This window comes from Sphaeramia orbicularis, chromosome 13 (genome assembly GCF_902148855.1).
Source record: "Sphaeramia orbicularis chromosome 13, fSphaOr1.1, whole genome shotgun sequence".
Classification (NCBI taxonomy): Eukaryota; Metazoa; Chordata; class Actinopteri; order Kurtiformes; family Apogonidae; genus Sphaeramia; species Sphaeramia orbicularis.
Genome location: NC_043969.1, coordinates 34,801,153 through 34,822,684, shown reverse-complemented (window position 1 = coordinate 34,822,684; position 21,532 = coordinate 34,801,153). Strand labels below are relative to the sequence as shown.

At 35.5% G+C, this 21,532-nt stretch overlaps 1 protein-coding gene across 1 annotated transcript in view; it reads right to left on the bottom strand.

Moving 5' to 3' along the window:
- Positions 1-21,532, bottom strand: part of nbeab (neurobeachin b) — a 399,314-nt gene that overhangs the window by 203,956 nt on the left and 173,826 nt on the right. The window contains exons 15-23 of the mRNA XM_030151793.1: positions 18,630-18,709; positions 18,133-18,195; positions 14,082-14,179; positions 13,523-13,615; positions 4,738-4,846; positions 2,603-2,684; positions 2,375-2,498; positions 1,535-1,727; positions 385-1,392 (exon numbers count right to left, since the gene is read on the bottom strand). Of these exons, the coding sequence (XP_030007653.1) occupies positions 385-1,392; positions 1,535-1,727; positions 2,375-2,498; positions 2,603-2,684; positions 4,738-4,846; positions 13,523-13,615; positions 14,082-14,179; positions 18,133-18,195; positions 18,630-18,709 (1,850 nt within the window). The remainder of the gene's footprint in view (positions 1-384; positions 1,393-1,534; positions 1,728-2,374; positions 2,499-2,602; positions 2,685-4,737; positions 4,847-13,522; positions 13,616-14,081; positions 14,180-18,132; positions 18,196-18,629; positions 18,710-21,532) is intronic.

Sequence of the window (21,532 nt, the reverse complement as noted above, 5' to 3'; positions counted from 1 at the left end):
TGTTTTGTTGGTCTACTTTAACCTTTACCGAAACTAAAATAAGAAATGACATTAAACGGTGTTCAGTGCGTCTCACTGCAGTCGTTCAATAGTACAGATGTTTAACCATTCAGTAATCCTGGTTTTACACAGATGCTTTGCAGCAGCAAAGGCCGGCCCACAAAGTTTACACAGTAATGGTAAACACTAGCTACAAAGAACTCTATCAGAGAACTATTAAATTATGTTATATCAGACAGATTTCTCTTGTTATTTGGAAAGTGTAAATAAGTGTGTGTCATATGATCTGACTATTTTTCATGCATCCAGTGTCAAAGAAGGTACCATGCAGCCCTTACTCAAATAACAGGAATGAGCATCATGCTGATTTAACTCAGCACTAACCTGTGTGGTGGCTGTTGTCTGAATCTTCTTCATCTCTTTGTCTTTGGCATCTTCTGATCTTTCTACGTCAGATGTGTTGCTGGTACCATCTGCTGCACCACCAGCCTTAACAGCCGAGGCGTCCCCCTCAGATGTCACTGCAGCTGTACCCCAAGCAGCCCGTGGGCTTTTGGAGGAAGCTTCAGCCTCAGCGCCAGCCACAGAACCAACGCCCTCTAGGGTCGCCTGTAGGTCAAACTCATCCTTCTCCAGAATGCTGGGTAAGGAACCCAGCTCAGAGGGGCCTGTCATCTGAGCCAGAAGCCCCAGTCCTTCACTGGGGCTGCTGTGGGCTGGGGTTTCTGGACTGGGCAGGACCAGAGACCCGGATGGAGTAAGCTCGGGCAGTAACTTACCGTCGATGCTGCTGCCTGACACATTACCAAAGAGGAAGTTGTTGCTATTTGAGATACTCTCCTTGTCATCATCCAGAGTAATGAGAGGCGGTGCGTTTTGGTCGTCTGAGCTGCTTTTGGGCATCAGCACATTGTTCACATTACTGTTGAGCTTCACAGCAGCACAATACACATTATCCAACAAAGAGTCCACTTCCACGAGTGCTCCGTTCTCTGATAGTCCCAGAGTTTCAGAGGACAGGTCCATATCTTCCAGCTTAACCTCTGTAGCCTCCACCTTTTCCGCCTTGATATCCACCAGAAGATCATGAACCTCCACTTTGACACCATCCACCGCATTTTCTGGTTCTCTGAGCTCCTCTTCGGGTCCCTTCCCTTCAGCCAAAAGGTTACGTGAGCCAGGACTCTCGTAGTCTGTCTCACTATCTGGTGTCTGGGAGTTGTCATCCATTTCTCTGATCTCAATTGTTCCCTTGATGCCAGAGGCTTGAGCAGACAGACCTGAGATGGTACTGACCAAACCTTTCTTCCCTTTCTTAATATTCTCCTCCTCCTGACGCTGGTACTCTTCATACATCTTAGCCAGGTACTCCTTATGTGCCTCATATGTCACCTAAATCAAAAACAAGTTAATCTTTTAGATATACCATAGATGCATAATGCAAACTTATCAAATAATCATAGTCAGATCTGAGTAAATTCTCTTTCTCAACAGCAGAGGTCAGTGTTTCCTCTTTGTTGAACCCAGTATTCACCTTAGAGTGGGCTATAGAGAGTGTATCCACCCACACACGCCACCCTCCCCATTCATATTTGATCGCATGGTAGAGCAAAATCCTAAAGATGTTGTACACCATCTCAGTGATCTTCTGCTCTTCTGAGTTTTTGGGGTTGATGTATCCGAGGGAAAACATCCAGTCCTGCCATACCGAGCACTGAAGCAGGCATCTGTAAAAAGGCATGACACTTGATCAGAAAATGACACATAGTATGCACTTAGTAAGCCAGATAAAAACAAATTGAGCATGTCAAAAAAAACCCAAAACTAATCCTCTTATCTCGAGCATGTTAAATGTTTATAATCTGTGTGTTGCTGGTAAAAATGATAACCCAGTCTATTTTCTTGCAGCTTCTCTTAAACATTTCATTGTTAAAAGAACCCAGTATTTAGCACGTCATTGACATTCTAATAAATAACGGGCCATTCATATATTAATTTGTTTATTTGGCAGCAGTTTCTTACAGACAAAAGGACAGAAAAGGCTAAGTGTCTTTTTTATTTGATTATTTAACAAGTCAAAGCCTATTAATTATAAGCTAATTACATTACTGGTTCTGGTCAGTGGTTTTCTAAGACCTATAAATTAATTTCTATACGTATTGATGTGTGTGATTGTGTGAAAATAAGAGATTGTGCGTGACAGTAAGAACAAGGGGAGGCGGAAATTAGTAACTGTCAAAGTCTTTCTGCTGGAGAATATCTTAAAAGTATGCAGAAAGGGGACTAGTGTGTCTTTTTTTTTTTTTTTTTTAATTTTCAATTACACAGTGATTGATGGAGAGGGTTAAGTAGATGCCATTTAAGCTTTGCTCACCGTCGGTTCTCTCTGCTGTTGCTAAAGAGTTTGATCATGTCAGAAAGAAAGAGCCGCCGAACCTCCATCAGCTCCGTGCAGGGGGTGGAATTCTTCAATATAGTAGCTACCACCTTGAGAATCACTAATATCACACACATACAGGCACAGCAAAGTAAAGAAACGCTCTGACATAAATGTGAAAAATGAAAGAAATAAATCGGAATGTACCGCATTAAAATCGCTTACTCGGGTTCTGAATCTTGACGGTGGAGTCGGGCTCGGGATGAGGTTTGTGTACAACCTGAGTACACACCTGCTCTGTCAGAATCTGAAGCAGGAAGCAGTGACATTATTGGAAGAGACAGACGGTATTTGGTACAAAGATCAATGGTGCAATATGGTGGAAGAATTCAAAGTGAAATGCTTTACCTCGTATAAATAGAATAGAATAGAATAGAATAGAATAGAATAGAATAGGACAGGACAGGACAGGACAGGACAGAATAGAATAGAATAGAATAGAATAGAATAGGACAGGACAGGACAGGACAGAATAGAATAGAATAGAATAGAATAGAATAGAATAGAATAGAATAGAATAGAATAGAATAGAATAGAATAGAATAGGACAGGACAGGACAGGACAGAATAGAATAGAATAGAATAGAATAGAATAGAATAGAATAGAATAGAATAGGACAGAATAGAATAGAATAGAATAGAATAGAATAGAATAGAATAGAATAGAATAGAATAGAATAGAATAGAATAGAATAGATCTTTATTACCCTGCCCCCCGAAGGAGTATTGTTTTTGGTTTGGTTGTTTTTTCTTTGTTTGTTAACACTCTAGCAGCAAAACTATTGGTTGAATTCATACCAAATTGGGTTTATAGATTGCCAGTGACCCAGAATAGATCTGATTACATTTTGGGAAGAAAAGGTTTAAGTAAAAATGTTCTAATGGATTTTTAAAATCTTTTTTTTCCCCATTTACTTTTCATGGGCGACATTTGACATGTCTGTAGCAGCAAAACTACTGGTTGAATTCATACCAAATTGGGTTTATAGATTGCCAGTGACCCAGAATAGATGCGGTTACATGTTGGGAAAAGTAGGTCGAAGTTCAAATTTTTCATGAATTTTTAAAATCTTATTTTTCTCCCATTTACTTACAACGGGTGAAATTTCACATATCTATAAAAACATCAATTTTTATTTCAATTTACTTCAAACCTGGCACATACATAAAGGTAACTGATATGGTGACATCAGCACACGCATAGACATGTTGACATCAGCTGGATCAGTGCCAAAATAAGCTACAATATGTGCAAGGGGTGGGGTTTGTTGTGCCTGGCACCATTGTTGTGACTGTTACAGAACAATGAAAATCAGTTTAGCAGCAAAAACACTTAGTGCAAAAAGGGACTGTATAAAAATATAAAAATATCACACAAAATACTAAAGAAAAATGTAGGCATGTACAAAAACTCTAGAATAAAATATTACATACACATATACCACTAAAGTATTTCTAGGACTACTGAAATACACAAAAGCCAACTCTATACTACAGATGAGAAAAATGTATAAATGCAGATATATACTGGTAATATAGGATATGTACAAGGTAAGTTAAGAAAAAAACAAGGTGCGTGTGCACTGAGGTCGGGTGAGTATTGCAGTGTCCACTGACAGTTTTCAGCACAAAGTCACTAATCTGTTGGGAATACTGCTGTCACCAATACTGACAGTATTTGGCACAAAGAGATCAATGGTGCAATAATGTTGGGACAGTTGGAAGTGAAATGTTTTGTTACCTCGTATAAATAGAATAGAATAGAATAGAATAGAATAGAATAGAATAGATGTTTATTGTCTCTATTATAGGAACAATGAAAATTAGTTTAGCAGCACTGTTCTACTTAAGAGCAAAAACAGTGCAAAAAGGACAGAATAAAATACAAAAATATCACATATACTGAAAAAAAAAATGCAGGCATGTACAAAAACCCTACAAGCTACAATATGTGCAAAGGACTGTATAAAAATATAAAAAATATCACACAAAATACTAAAGAAAAATGTAGGCATGTGCAAAAACTGTAGAATAAAATATTAAATACACATATGCTTCTAAATTACTTGTAGAACTACTGAAATATAGAAAAGCCAACTTTACACTACAGATGACAAATATGCATAAATAAGGATATATACATGTAAATTAAGAAAAAACAAGGTACGTGTGTTGTGATTATTGCACTGAGGTAGGGTGAGCATTGGGAATACTACTGTCACCAATACTGACAGTATTCAGCACAAAGAGATCAATGGTGCAATAATGTCGGGACAGTTGAAAGTGAAATGCTTTGTTACCTCGTATAAAGTGTTGTAGGTTGTCATCGTCACAGTGTTGGTGTGCAGCATCAGCCTCTCTCCGAGGAGCGTAAAGAGGCTGTGTGTGTGCATGATCTCCACCTTCCTCCTGTGGGTAAACACACACAAACACACACAGACAGACACGATAGTAAAGTGGCTTGTTTAGAGCTCCCTAAGCCACTGAAAGGATCAGTGAGTGCCATCAGCTTGTTTCCGTATTCTCACCCACAGGGAACCGGGCTCTGGAGACGAGTGTCAGAAACTGCTGCTGTCATAAACTGGGGAAATTTTGTTGGAGGTGTGTAGGATAACGAAGTTAGCCTGTCACTAGATATGGCTCCTAGATACAACAGAGGCATACCACAGGTGAACGGGTTCAACAGTGACAAACTACTTCTGCAAACAGCATAAGGACTGCTGTCACTAAGTCAAAGCTGATCTGCTCTGCTGCTACTGCCTCCAGACGAGATGGGACTTCCCTATTAAGCCGACGTTTCTTTATATTTTGCCAAGCCTGGTAAATTGGACACTTAGGACACTTAGGAGAAAAGTAGTCTCTCTCTCAAAGGTATAAAATATGGAAATTCAAGCGAAAAGGGCAGAATGATGATGCATAGCCAGCTGTGGTGAAAGTCTGGTCTGCTGAACCGAACAGGTCTTGTCATAACTGCTTTCATGAGACAAAATAGTCACCGTCTTTTCTGTAGATGTAGTTTAGAGTCACTTCTGAGACCAGATTAAAATTGTCTCCAAAAATATTAAAATACATTTGAAATAAATACGACACCTAGTCCGACAGAGACTAAAACCCCATTGGTAGAGAGAAACAGCAAAAACAAAAAAAAGTATATAACATAATACAGGGTGGGGAAGCAAAATTTACAATGAACATTTAGTTGTTTTTTCTCAGCAGGCACTACGTCAATTGTTTTGAAACCAAACATATATTGATGTCATAATCATACCTAACACTATTATCCATACCTTTTCAGAAACTTTTGCCCATATGAGTAATCAGGAAAGCAAACGTCAAAGAGTGTGTGATTTGCTGAATGCACTTGTCACACCAAAGGACATTTCAAAAATAGTTGGAGTGTCCATAAAGACTGTTTAGAATGGAAAGAAGAGAATGACTATGAGCAAAACTATTACGAGAAAGTCTGGAAGATACTAGTGAAGAAGAATGGGAGAAGTTGTCACCCGAATATTTGAGGAACACTTGCACAAGTTTCAGGAAGCGTGTGAAGGCAGTTATTGAGAAAGAAGGAGGACACATAGAATAAAAACATTTTCTATTATGTCAATTTTCTTGTGGCAAATAAATTCTCATGACTTTCAATAAAGTAATTGGTCATACACTGTCTTTTAATCCCTGCCTCAAAATATTGTAAATTTTGCTTCCCCACCCTGTATATAGTATAGAACCACCTAACATATAGTAATTTTACAAGAAACCTGTAGATCCCATAGAACTGACATTTTGGTTCTATTTCTAACTACTGTTGAATGACTACATGTTGATTAATCTGTTTGTTTGTTTTTTTTTTTATCTTTTTTTATTATTATTTTAAATTATACATTTACATGTTTCAACTGTGAAGAGAAGACTTCCAGTTGCAGGTTTGATGGGTCGAGTTGCAGCAAGAAAGCCATTGCTGAGACTTCAGAATAAGAAAAAGAGGCTTGCCTGGGCCATGAAACACCACCAGTGGACTACTGAAGACTGGAAGAAGGTGTTATGGACTGATCAAAAGTGCAACTCCAAGTCTTCTCTTCACAGTTGAAACTGAGACTTGCTTATACGACCACTACTGAGTTGTGCTTGAAGCTGTTGTCCTGTGAGTCGCCTATCACTCCAGCTGTTGACTCTCAGAAACTTGTCTTCTGATTCTGTTGTGTCTTTGGCTCTGCCAGACCTGTTCCTGTCAGCATTTCCCCCAGTTTCTGAGTGCCTTTTGATGGTGAAGGAAACTGGACTGACTGACACCTTGACTTTCTTGGCAATTTCTCTGTAGGACAGACCTACATTTTTCAGTGTTATGATGGTCTGTCTCTCTTCTATCGTTAATTGCCTTTTCCTCTTTTCCATTTTTATAGTCACACACTACTTTCTGCAGTCCAATACTGTTCAAATAATGCTCACAAGGGTATGGTACCAAAGTGTGTTCCAACACTACTTTTATGCAGACACAGGGGGTTGGAAGGAATTCAGAAATGCTGGGACACCTGTAGGAATCGGTAGCACCAACTTTTGAGGCTTGATCAACCTCCATTGCTGCAGAACTGCTTTAAGTTGTTAACTCATTTCTTGTTCGCCTTTTTGTATAATTCTGAAATGTATATTATTTTTTAGTTTTGTTTAACCTTAAGTTTTTTTTTTTTGTTTTTTTTTTTGTTTTTGTTTTTTTGTTTTTTTTTTACCTCTGGCAGTTCACCACTTACCTTTGTGCCATTTCATTTAAGTTGAAAAACAATGTGGTGCTGTTTAAATTGCAAGAACGTAATGTTGAAGTCATTATTATTCATTTGTTTTTACTCTTTATGTTATTGAAAGAAATTATGCTTATAGATATATAACCATCATTTCTTACTTTTAAGTCATTTTTATTTATCCCTCAACTTCATGGAAAGTATGCAAATGACATTCTTTTATTCAGTTTAAAATACAGCTAGGTCAAGGTGAGGTCATTCTTCAACCCTTTTGGGTTTCCGACCTCACCTGCAGATTTTCGTACCCTTCTCTCTACCAAGAGAGATATGTACATGTATTTGTCTTATTTTAGATTTGTATGTGCAAATAAAAAAATAAATAAAATAAAATAAAATAAAAATAAATAACAGCCTATTTTCATACTTTTTAAAAAAATTTTATTTAAAAGTAATAAAAAAGTACATTTAACATTTTCAACATGTAAATATCACTTTTAAATCTATCAATGTTAAATCTACATGTTTAAAACGTTAAATCTACATCTTAGTCTGTAAATATGTTTACAGTTTGATGTGTTTTTTTAGAGTATTGTTCTGGTAACTGCAGCTGCCAGTGTTTTTTCTCATAAAAACAACAGGATATTTTTTACAGTGTAGTCTGTATACTAATGAAAGCATAATTATACTGTAAATAGGGCTGCTGATCTGGCCTCTATGCGATGATGTTTTGAGTGAGAATCATCATCTGTGATCTGAATCATAATTTCCTCACTTCTTCCAAAATACTTATGCTGTGTGGAATGGACTTTAGTTGTTGTTATCATGTTTATATTATTTTGGACCATAATGCTCCATTAAACTGGTAAAGCTTTGCTCAAATGAGGAGAAATCAGAGCTTTTCTGCAGAGCCATCATGAGTAATGTTTCAAGATTAAAGGTTCAATTTATTGTCATTACATGTAATATATACATGAAACGAAATCAGCACTCAGGACCAGCAATGTACGTCGTAAAAATTGCTATAATAATTAATGCTATATTAAAATAATAACAGTAAAACCTGATAATAACAGTAAAACCTAATAATAAATAATGCATAAATACTGCAATGCAAGATTAAAATGAGCAGCATGTTAAAACAGGTTAAGCTAGCTAACAAACAATGCAACATTATGTCAACAAATACAGCTGAAAGTTAACAGGTTTCTCCTCTTTTATAATTACCAAGTCTAAAAACCATAGAGCATTTTATTTGTATTTACTTTGTTATCGTAATTTGAGCGCGCAAAAATCTCCACTGATAAACCTCTATTTAATAATGGTTTACACTAATAAACGTGGATTTCATAGATGATAATTCGGACTTGATTCTGCAACAAAACACTGATTGATTTTACATGTGGATTTTATGAACTGAAGGGCAAAAATCACAGATGAACCTAAAGCCAATGCACAAGTCTATTCAAGTGCAAAACCACTGATGGCTGCTTCAAAAAAATTCAGCTCCATTTGAATCCCATTTAATATCAATCTAGAACAGAGGAATCCATCATGGTGCATAGGGCTGTGTATTGACACGAATCTGACGATACGATACAAATCACAATTCTAGGATCACGATACGATACATCACGATATATCACGATACTGTTAAAAAAGCAATTTTGGTTGTTTCTTTTGTTTAAAATGATTATTTCCTGGTAGAGTGGAATTACACCAGAAATATGCACAAATACTAAACACATTTTTATTTGATCACAACGGGATCTAATGCTATATCAGAAAATGTTTCCGTGTTAAAACTTAAATTATGTTTTACAGACATTACAGTTTAAGATCCTGCTGAAATGTTCATATTATATTAGTTCATAACAAACATCATAACATTATTTTAACGCAATCCCAACAAAGGAACTACGATTATTTAATAAAAGAGTGTTGCATAATAATATATAAAATATAAACAAAAAAAACAAAAATGAACCTCCACCATACCTGCATTTGAATAAATACCTAAAAATATCAATACAGTACTTTTTAATATCAATACAGTATTGTGAAATGAAATATCGCGATATATTGCAGAACCGATATTTTCTTACACCCCTAATGGTGCACGTCTAAAAATGTTATTTCCTTGAGTTGACAATATGCAATATAAACCTTTAAGAACAACAATATGTGTCATAAATTCTGATCTTGTCTGGGGTCAAAGTTCAACATTGTGCACAAGACAAACCTCCATCTCACTCTTTGCTGTAACAAGCAAGTGGGTGTAATTACGATGGGGAGCTACATTTGGTTTTTACACCCAAAACATTTTACTTTTTTTAAATAGCAGAAACATGTAAGTAATTTTAACATTTTCACACTGATTGTGAGAACGAGTTCTTTTTTAGAACAGTGAATATGCCTTATTTGTGGAGGACCTGTGACAGCATAACTTGTCAATTTGGAAAAACATCTGAGTACATTTTCCAGAAGGTGATAGTTTGAGGGTGACAGTTAATGATTTACTTGGAAAAAAAATTGAAGTAATAATTTGTATAAAAATAACAGGTGTGATCTTGAACAAAATGCTACAAATGTGCTCATTCACACAAAACTGTCAAGAAAGATATTTATTAAAATATGAGGTGTGATAAGAGATGTGAAAACACATTAAGATGAAGAGAACTAAATAATGTTGCATGTTTAAATATATCTGTGTTTCCTAGCATGGGAAATTATTTTAATAATTGTTGTGTGAAGTCATCAAGATTAACATGTGATTAAGAAGAAGACGACGAAGAAGAAGAATAGGAAGGAGAAGAAGATAAAGAAATGGAAGAAGATGAAAAAGATGAAGAAAAAGACAAAGAAAAAGTTGAAGATGAAGAAGAAAAGAAAGAAGAGGAAAAAGATGAGAAAAAAGACAAAGAAGAAGAAGAAAAGGAAGAGGACAAAGATGAAGAAAAAGACGAATAAGAAAAGGAAGAGGAAAAAGATGAAGAAAAAGACAAAGAATAAAAAGACGAAGATGAAGAAGAAGAAAAGGAAGAGGAAAAAGATGAAGAAAAAGAAGAAAAAAGACGAAGGAGGAGGAAAATGATGAATATAAAGACGAAGAAGAAAAGGAAGAGGAAAAAGATGAAGATAAAGACAAAGAAGAAAAAGACAAAGATGAAGAAGAAAAAGAAGAGGAAAAAGATGAAGACAAAGATGAAGAAAAAGATGAAGAAAAAGACAAAGAAGAAAAAGATGAAGAAAAAGATGAAGAAAAAGACAAAGAAGAAAAAGATGAAGAAAAAAACAAAGACGAAGAGGAAAAGGATGAAGAAAAAGAAGACAGAAGAAAAAGATGAAGAAAAGGAAGAAGAGGAAAAGATGAAGAAAAAGACGAAGACGAGGAAGAAAAGGAATAAGAGGAAAAAGATCAAGAAGAAAAAGACGAAGATGAAGACAAAAAAGAAAACAAAGACGTTGGTGATTAACAGAAGAAGAAGACGTTTTTGGTGATTAACAGTTTTTATTACGAGGCTGTAAAACGGCTGAAAGGGTAAATGCTGTTTTCACCAGTGGTTCCTTGAGGACACACACCTTTTACATGAGCCTGGGGCTGTGGAGCATGTGTTTACTCCTGCCCTTTCTCCCTACCCAGCAGGCACCAGTAAAACCACAACACCTGGTACCCCACCATTATCATCACAGCACGACTTCAGCTTTTTGTTTCTTCCATCCTTCCTTGCACCTCACATTTTGACTCCCAGGCTGCCAGTTGAAGCCGGTTGCTCTATTTTTTTTTTTTTTCTTTTGAGCAGTATAAAGAGTACCGAATATGCTGACGTTCCAGCGGGTAGTTTATTATTTATTTCACTTTGAGGGACGGTAACTTGGACCTCCTCCACCTTCCATCTTCTCTTATGTGAAGTAATGGTTTGAGGGCATCAATCCAAAAACTCAGGTGTTTGACAAAAAAAAACAAAAAAAAAAGTACACTCTAATTTGCAAAACTGGCACGGAGTCAAGAGTGTCTGGCTTTTTCGGGTAGTGGCATAAAGAGGCGAATCCTTTCAGAAAGTAAAGCTTCATTTGTAATTTTTTTCAAAGTGGCTATTGACACAGTACTGTGGCACCAAATATGGGTTTGTCTATGACCACACAACCAGTCAGTGCCCTCGTTATATCATGTCCAGACTGGTAACGTACATCCCAAAAAGGACCATGGCAATCATATGCGAATAAGTAGAAATGAGACACGGTGAATATGTAGCTCACTCGGTAATATATCAGACTGCAATGCGGAAGACCAAGGTTCAATTCCAAGTTGAAGTGGCTTTTTTTTTTTTCTTTTTTTTCCTTAAGATTTTCAAACGTGGGGTGGCAGGGGTTGCACAGCGCCGGTAGGTAAATCTGACATTAGTCGCTTTTCCATTGGACATCTGCGCAAAACTTTACCGATATTTACTTAATGTCGAAAAAACAGAAGTGCATAATGTTGGTTTTTCCATTAAATCACAAATGCGATGATTTTTTCATTTATTATCGTGAGACGACACAAGAAGTCATTCCATAAACATGGCGACGAACTTAAATATGGTGTTGATTTACAGATATATTCATTATTATTATATATTACCACTCTATCTCGTACTAAATAAAAAAATGATTGGGTTTCCTGGTGTGTCCACACATACTGCGACATATTTCTTCTTATTCTTCACCTGTTGTAACATACATCAACATCCGTTTTTTTAATTCACCTGACTCTAGTTGCAAAAAAAGGTCTTTCCATTGCAGTTTTGCATGATATACCATTTATGCTACGCCTGCAAAACCAGCGCAAAAACTTTTAATCAAAAAATGACACTTTTCACGAAATTGTCGTTTTTCCATTAGGCAAATTTTTATGCACAAGTTATATTTGCGCAATTTGAGGGTCAATGGAAAAGCGACTATTGATATAAATCAGCCACTGGGACAACATTCAGAGAGCAGAATTCCACAGGACCACAGTACTGAGCTTACACAGAACTGAGAAGTCACATGGCACACTACTGCATCTATCTAACATGTAGCTCCGTCCACCTTCTCCAGCCTCCAGAGCAAAGAACATCATATAGAGTATTTAGGACAATAATTACTATTCTATACTATATACTATCACTAATTTGCCATTTCTTCCATCAATTGCCACAGTACTGTGGTAGCAAAATGCACAAAAGAATGAGCTGAAGTATACACCATATATCACTACAGTACTGTGGCAACAGAGGTGAATGAGTAAAAAAATAAATAAATAAATAAAAAACAAGAGGAGAATGAGTTCATGTAACAGTATCCCTGATTGGCTCTAGAATAAATGCTAACATTTGATTGGTCTGTGGCAATAGACAAACATATTTTGTGCCACAGTACTGTGGCAGTAGCCATTGCCAATTTTTTTTACTAGTTCACAGATGTCAAACATGTGGCCCGGGGGCCAAATTTGGCCCGCCAAAGGTTCCATTTTGGCCCGCAGGATGAAAGTGCAAAAATGAACGTGAACAGTCCAGGTTGTCCAAATCCTTTTGGTTAAGGCTCCACATACAGACCAATGTGATCTACAGTCAAAATAACAACACAATAACCCATAAATAATGACAACTACAAATTTTCTTTGTGAAAAATTATGTGGAAAAAATTTCACTGACAATTAAAACATTACACTGTGAAAATATTAACATTTACAAAACTATTATTTCACAATAAAATACAAATAAATACGTAAATAAAAACATAGATGAACAACTCGAAATGTGCAATTTGAACAATATTCTGCCTGTTCCTAAATGTTTTGTGCATTTATGGATCCACTGTGATCTGTAGTTGTGTTAATAATAAGAGATGGAATATTGTAGAAATTGTTCAAATTTTAGTTCCAAACTCCAAAATTTTAACAATATTCTGCCTGTTACCAAATGTTTATCTAACATTGTGTGTAACGTACATGTATAAATAAGTCGATGCATAACATTGTTAAAATTGCACTAATTTTTCAAATGAAATCTCAGTTTTTTCAGGTTTTTTGCATCTTTTTTGTAAAATGTAAATATTTTCAAAATTTAACTGGGGTATTTTTTTTGTACAAAAACAAAAAGAAAAACTTGGAATTGTCATTATTTATAGGTTATGAAGTCATTATTTTACTGGTCTGGCCCACTCGAGATCAAATTGGGCTGAATATGGCCCCTGGACCAAAATGAGTTTGACACCCCTGTGCTAGTTCATCCCTACCAGCCTGCAGCAACCTATTTCAGCCGGAAATTTTAGCTTCTCCCTTTGAATTGAGGTGTAATTACAACCAACACATTTATCTAACTGGTTAACTTACTTGTGGCCTAAATGCTTGAGGAAGTAGCCAAGGACTTTGAGGGATTGTACTCGAATGCTTTCACTCTTCGAGGCCATGAGCTTGTAGATTACCCTGGAATAGACACACAAAAAGAAAGCTGGCAATAGCACGCAGTCTTGACAGAATAAAATATAGCCCTGTTGATGAAAAGGCCCTGCACTGGTTAGCTGACAACCACTTTCCCTCCGAGTGAATTTACATTAGCATTAAATGAATGTCCTAATGAAAGCAGCAGCCTTTTCCCAATGAATTCCTAAGAACTCCCAAGCAGTGCTACACCACATGCATTTATATTTTATAGGATCACATGAGGTAGGTTTGATCATCCGTGTCATATTATGAAATCAATATGTTAATATTGTTACTTTTCAATGCATATGCTTTTTTTTTTTTTTGCGATGAATATGTGAATAATTCATGAGTACGTAGGAGCAGGGCAGCGGCGGTAGCGTTAGGTGCTTAGGTTGATTTGGTGAAATCACCTCTTCATTTTGTGCCTGAGCAGCGAAGGGATTGTGTCTTCCCCTGAGAGGCTTACCGTATTCCATTCCTCTGGTCAAAAGCAGGGATCATGGAGGCAGGATGCTCAGACATAAGGGCGACCACCAACTGCAGCACATCATGCAGATTCTCATCCTGCACAGAATTCAAAAAAGAAAAAGAAAAGCATTGCGTTTATGCACATTAATATCGCACTCTTAAAATGCATACGTCAATATTGTGGATTTGACCCAGGTTATGTAAACAGCACATTGGATATTCCACAGTCGACCTTTTTTCTGAATTGAACATTTCCCAATTAAAGCTCCAGTGCATAATACTGAATAGATTCCAATGGTGAGATTACAGAGAGCAGGAAACTGAATACCCCTCACCTTACCCTCCCCTACGGTGGTGGCTAAAAATGCCAAATGCCTTTATTTGGCTTGTCTGTTTCAGCCTATTTAGAAAACGGACTATTAACTCTGGTCCACACTCAGACATAGTAGTAATAGTAATGTACACCTTGATGCTGGATGCCACCAACTACACTGCAAAAATATAAATCTTATCAAGAGTATTTTTCTCATTTCTAGTCAAAATATCTCATCTCACTTAAAATAAGACATAATTACCTAAAGAGTAGCTTGTAAGTGAGATATAAGAACTTATTTTTAGATGATAGATCTTGAAAATCTTATATCAAGAAATCTTACCAAGGTCATTTTCACTTGTTCAGATTTTTGAAAGATTTTTTTTTTTTACATCATTTTTTTTCTCCCACTTACGTATAATGGGTGAAATTTCGCATGTCTATAAAAACATCAATTTTGTTTCAATTTACTTCAGACTTGGCACATATATAGAGGTAACTGATATGCTGACATCGGCACATGCATAGACATGATGACATCAGGGGGCGGGGTTTGTTGTGTCTGGACTAGAATAAATCAAAATCTTACCACATGTATTTTTCTCATTTCTAGACAAAATATCTCATCACACTTAAAATAAGACATAATCACCTAAAGAGTAGCTTTTCAGGAGATATAAGAACTTATTTTTAGACAACAGATCTTGAAAATCTTATTTCAAGAAATCTCAAGAAATCAAGAAATCTCACCAAGATAATTTTCACTTGTTCCATTTGCAGATTTTTTTTTTGCTTAATTCAAGATTTTTTTTGCTTAATTTAAGCAAAAAAAATCTGCCAATGGAACAAGTGAAAATTATCTCGGTAAGATTTCTTGAAATATGATTTTCAAGATCTATTGTCTAAAAATAAGCTCTTATATCTCACTGAAAAGTTACTCTTTAGGTGATTATGTCTTATTTTAAGTGTGATGAGATATTTGGACTAGAAATGAGAAAAATACACTCGGTAAGATTTAGATTTTTGCAGTGTATAAAACAGAAATTAGGAGAAAAGTATCAGGTTCATTTTGAGCTATTGTAGAAGCACAGCAAAATGTGGTGAACACCATGAAAGTCCGGTCCCTTCAACTTAATCTAATGTAAAAAAAAAAAAAAAAAAAATTGCTAATGTTCTTATTTCAAATGATTATAAACAGATGAAAAGAAAATTAAGAGTATAATCTTTCATTTGTGCAATTATATCCAACTAAATCTTACATACCGGATCTTTAATACACATGGGATATGCAGGTATTATCTGGATTTAAAGAGAATTCTTAAGACATGCATTCAACACATTCAGAATATACACCTCAGCTGGGTCTTTTAGTGCAGTTTACAACATACCTACTTTTAAACACTATGAAAGACCTCATATCAAAAGTTTTTTTGGATGTGTGAAACTCCTGCAGTGCTAAACCATTTGAAGAAGGCAGGTGAAGGAATGAAAGAGGTTGGAGGCTGTGTTCATGGTCGAATACATCAGACACTGGTGGAAAAAAAAAAAATCTTCTTTGGGGTAAAATGAAATGAGTAGCCCTAGCCACATTTTCATTTATTGATATTATAAACTACATTATTAATCAGAGCGTACAAGGATACTGTATTAGTGGAGGATTCATTTTCATTAGAAATGCAAACAGGTTTTTAGAGAAGTTGCTTGATTTGGAATAAGAACAAACATGCAATATTTTGTGCATGTAAAAAAAGTCTTTGAAAACAAGTGCCAGGCACAACAAACCCCGCCCCCCACATGTACTGAAGCTTATTTTGGGATTGATCCAGCTGATGTCACCATGTCTATGTGTGTGCTGATGTCAGCATATGAATTGCCTCTATATATGTGCCAAGTTTGAAATAATTTGAAACATATTTGATGTTTTTATAGGGGGGCTTCTATGAAACTGGTCCCTAAAACCAGGACATGGGGGCTAAAAATTCAAACCAGATGTAGACTAATGTTATGAAACAAGTTTGGAAGCACTTTGGGTCTATTTTAAAAATAAATACTTACTGAGATAAAAGAGAAAGTAATTTTCAGATAAAACACATTTTTATACTATTTTACATTATATTTTATGCAAAAATCCGCATGTAACACGGTCAAAAGGATATGGACATTAGGTGTTACTATTTTTTTTAATATCTTTTTATTCTCTCACAGATACATTTTGGGAATTGAACTAATTATGCAAGGCAGAGTGTTTCACAAAAATGACCATGGTTACAGAATCGCTCATGATTTATTTGTGTTTAAATGGGCAGGTTCTGCATGTAACACAAGTGGACACGATGGGTTACAAGCAAAATCTGGAATGAGACTGAGATTAATGAAAAACCCACATGTGAGGATTAGAAAAACCACTATGATCAAATAATTTAACACATTGTCTTTATTTATAGTCTACATAAGACCATTTGCAGCCATGTTGTCCAGATCAAAAGGACTGACACCTAGGTAGCTTTTCATGTCCCAATTTTGGTCCTATTTTTGGCCGCAATATTTTATTAAAAACTCATTAATTTTGGGATGGCTCTGAGTAAGAGTATAATTTTTTTTGCATTTATCTGAGGTCATCATTAGGTTCATCCTGGGGGGAAATATGTCTAAATTTCTCTTCTATTATTGGGTCTAAAAAGCTGGCAAAGTGCCAGGTAACAAAATGAATCCAGTTTCATAGAAGCACCCTGAGACATTTGAAATTTTGCCCATTATAAGTAAATGGGAGAAGAAAAAGATTTTAAAAATTCATACAAAATTTTAACTTTGACCTACTTTTCCCAAAATGTGACCACATCTATTCTGGGGCACTGGCAATCTATAAACACAATTTTGGTATGACTTTGACCAATAGTTTTGCTGCTACAGATATTTTAAATTTTGCCCGATATCCGTAAATGTGGAAAAAAAAAGATTTTGAAAATTCATTAAAAAAAATTGGAACTTTCACCTACTGTTCCCAAACTGTAATCAGATCTATTCTGGGTCACTGGCAATATATAAACCAAATTTGGTATGAATTCATCTAATATCTTTGCTGCTACAGACATTTGAAATTCCGCCCATTATAAGTAAATGGGAAAAAAAAAAAAAAAAGGATTTTAAAAATTCTTAAAAAAATTGGAACTTTGACCTATTTTCCCAAAAATGTAATCAGATCTATTCTGGGTCACTGGCAATGTAGAAACCCCATTTGGTATGACTTCAACCAATAGTTTTGCTGCTAGAGTGCGATCAAACAAACAAACCAACCAAACCAAAAACAATACCCCTTGCTTCCCCTTTGGGGGGGGGGGGGGGTAACAAAATTGAAAATAATAGTGAAAAGACAAGAAAAGTAATAAGAAAAGAAAGGGAAAATAGTTCATGTCCTTTGTTCAGACTCTGCTTTAAATACAAGACATGTGCCCTGCAATTGTACCCTGTGAATACTACACACCTGGATTCTTGGCAAACACCTGAACAGAAGCAGTGGCAGGCCATTACATGTGGAAAGCACACTGGCAACCAAAAAGATTAATCCGCCCTGCTGGCAATTTAAAACAGCCGAAAAAAAGATATTTTTCTGGAATATCTACTTTGAATATGAAATGGGATCTTGAAGGTTATCTTAACAAAGTGACACACTAACACAGAATAAAGTCACTTGAAGCAACAAAAGAAAAAAAAAAAAAAAAAAAACGCTCTCATGTACCTCGTGCATGGTTAACAAATAGTTCAGGACGCTCTGCAGCTCATCCTCCTTCACACCTCGGTCCTGAAAGATAGCAAAAACCAAAGGCTCAGATAAACATTAAATATGGCACGCAGCAAAGAACGAGTGCAGCACAAAGGGGAAGCATGAAAAGCTGAAAACGCAGGAGAAAAAAACAGTCTCAAGGTGACAAATAACACAGAGCAGATAAACCCATGGACGTTTTACTTGATAAATTACTTAAAATGGTAATTATCAAAATAAATTAGGATTTTTTTTTTCTAGACTCCATTAATAGATTTATCATTACTACTAGCATTCCCTTCCATGGGCACATCTTTTAAAAGCAATACATGAATAAATCGTGGTGGAATAATCAAAAGGCAGATGAGCAGAATGTTTAAATAAAGCATAACTCAGAGGGTATGCTGGATCTCTTGATGATTTCCTCCAGTGTGTGAGAGGCTGCGAGGCATGAAGACAGGTGGGATATATACCTTCAGGATGAGCTGCTTGAGGAAGAGGAGCATGAATGCCCGCAGAGAAATCACTTCTTTCTGGGTCGGTCTTGGACCATCTGTAGTTGGAGAGAGAGTGAGAGTAGCACAGAAAGTGTTGGATGTCGAATGAGACGCTCTACTCTTTACTGTCACCTGGTTTTTAAATCTCTAATGTTTACACTGGAATTTTTTTGTCATTGCTCATCGCGGTTTCTTTTGATGATTTTTTGATAGTTAATGAAATATTTTGTTTGTGTGACGCCTTGGGTTCTGGTTCTCGGAGCTGTGAAGGAGACATAAGGCACAACAGGTACACCTTCAAAGGCAGATTTATGTTGTGCACAGTCTTTCACATTGTAAATATGTAAATAGAATAGAATATGAAATAGAATAGAATAAAATAGAATAAAATTAAATTTAAAATAATAAAACAAATGGATAAAATGAAAGCGATTCGAATAAATTAAATTATAATAGAATAGAATAAAATCAAATAGAATAGAATAAAATAGAAAAGAACAGAATAGAATAGAATAGAATAGAATAGAATAGAATAGAATAGAATAGAATAGAATAGAATAGAATAGAATAGAATAGAATAGAATAGAAAGAGAATTCCTGTCACAGGAATAATGAAAGTTAGTTTAGCCTCAACAGCACTTAGTGCAAAAAAAAGACTATATAAAAAAATATCACACAAAATCCTGAAAATGTAGGCATGTGCAAAAAGCTACAGGATAAAATATTAAACATACATATGCTACTAGAGTACTACTTAAACAACTACAAATATACAAAAGCTAACTACATTACAGATGGAAAATATGTACAACAAATGGGGATATATACAGGTAATATAGGATATATACAAGGTAAGAGCCAAGGTGCATGGGTTGTGACTGTTGCACTGAGGTAGGGTGAGTATTGCACTGTCCATTAGACAACGGGGGGCGGTTGTTGAGTCAGTGGGGGAGGGGGGCCGTGTGAATAAAACCTGTGCTCCAGTCTGTTTGATCCAATCCTGAGTGAGAAGGGGGGGTGCCCAGGGTGTGAGGGGTCCTTGAATCCTAATGCTATATGTATATAAATATTTATATAAATACCAAATTTCTTATTTTTCTCCTTATATTTCATTTTTCACTTTTTTTGTGGTTTTTCTACTTGTCTTTTTCTCTGCAATTGTTTGTTGTATGTTGCTGCTGTTAACTGTGAAATTTCCCCATGGTGGGATAAATAACATTGTATCTTATCTTATCTTATCTTATCTTATCTTATCTTATCTTATCTTATCTTATCTTATCTTATCTTATCTTATCTTATCTTATCTTATCTTATCTACTCTGTTTATGGTTTATAAGAACAATGAGTGGACCAGGAAGAGTAACTGATTCATGTCTAGCAAGTAGGTGTGTTTTTGTCTGGGTTCAATTTGCCATAAAACACATTAACAAAAGCTCATATTTATTATCTTATCTTATCTTATCTTATCTTATCTTATCTTATCTTATCTTATCTTATCTTATCTTATCTTATCTTATCTTATCTTATCTTATCTTATCTTATCTTATCTCTGGGGTATGCATACCCCTAGGGGTACTTGGAAGAAGCCCAGGGGGTACTTGAAATTTTTTGGGAAAAATATATTAAATAAGTCATCATGTACTGAATACAAAATAAATAATGAGAATAAATGCTGAAATATAAAACACAATAAATACATTAGAAAATAGTTTTATTTTCAATCATCTTGTTTAAGCTTTGGTAACATTTTAAGAACATTTCTATCTTATATTATTCAAAATGAGCTTATTTGAGTAGCTAAGTAATTATTTTTTGTTGATGAAAGGTTCATTTATTAATTAATGACCAATTAATTTTAAGGGGAAAGTTTGAGAACCACTATCTTATCTTATCTTATCTTATCTTACCTCAGGGGTTCCTAAAGTGGGGTAAACGTACCGCCAGAGGGTAATTAATTAATGATCAATTAATTTATTTTTCTTAAGCTTTGTTTGTTTATTGTTTATTTATTTTGAATATTGCAATTAAATCAAACATTTAAAAAAATATATATAAAAAGAAAGTAAACCATTCAAAAAGGAGCAGGATTAAGTTTAATTTATAATCTCCTGCCCCCTTACTCCATCCTTCACCTACCCTAAATTCCTAAATCAGATTCCCTAAGTAACTCAAAAATCCTCACATACTGTATCAGACTAAATTCTGACTATGCATAAAAAAGGTAAAAGTTTGAGAACCACTATCTTATCTTATCTTATCTTATCTTATCTTATCTTATCTTATCTTATCTTATCTTATCTTATCTTATCTTATCTTATCTTATCTTATCTTATCTTATCTTATCTTATCTTATCTTATCTTACCTTACCTTACCTTACCTTACCTTACCTTACCTTACCTTACCTTACCGGATTCACCTTAAACGCATGCTGCAAAAACTCACCTATAATATCATTATAAATAGGAAGAGTCAATTTTAGCTCCTCTCTCTCATCAGAAGCCAAACTTGCTCGCTAGCAATTAGCAGAATGTATTCTGTATACACGGCATGTTTTAAGTTCAAGACGGGTCATTGAGAATATTCCGCTCAAATCAATTAATCATTCAGTCAACTTCCAAAGTCAATGTGTATCACAGGTAGCCTTGGTCATAACAAAGAGCCCAGGAAACCAGCCAAGGTCACCATGCTCACACCTGCCCATCACACCAGCCAACGGCCAACGTCTCATTAAAACAGCTCGTGGTGTTTCTGCCAACTTAAGGTCACTTTGCCTCCTCAAAAAGAGCTCATATAGTAATCCATGCCTGTCATGAGCTTTCAACATCTGACAGAGCTTGTTGTTGTGCAAACAAAGAAGAAAGAAAGCGTATGACTGAAA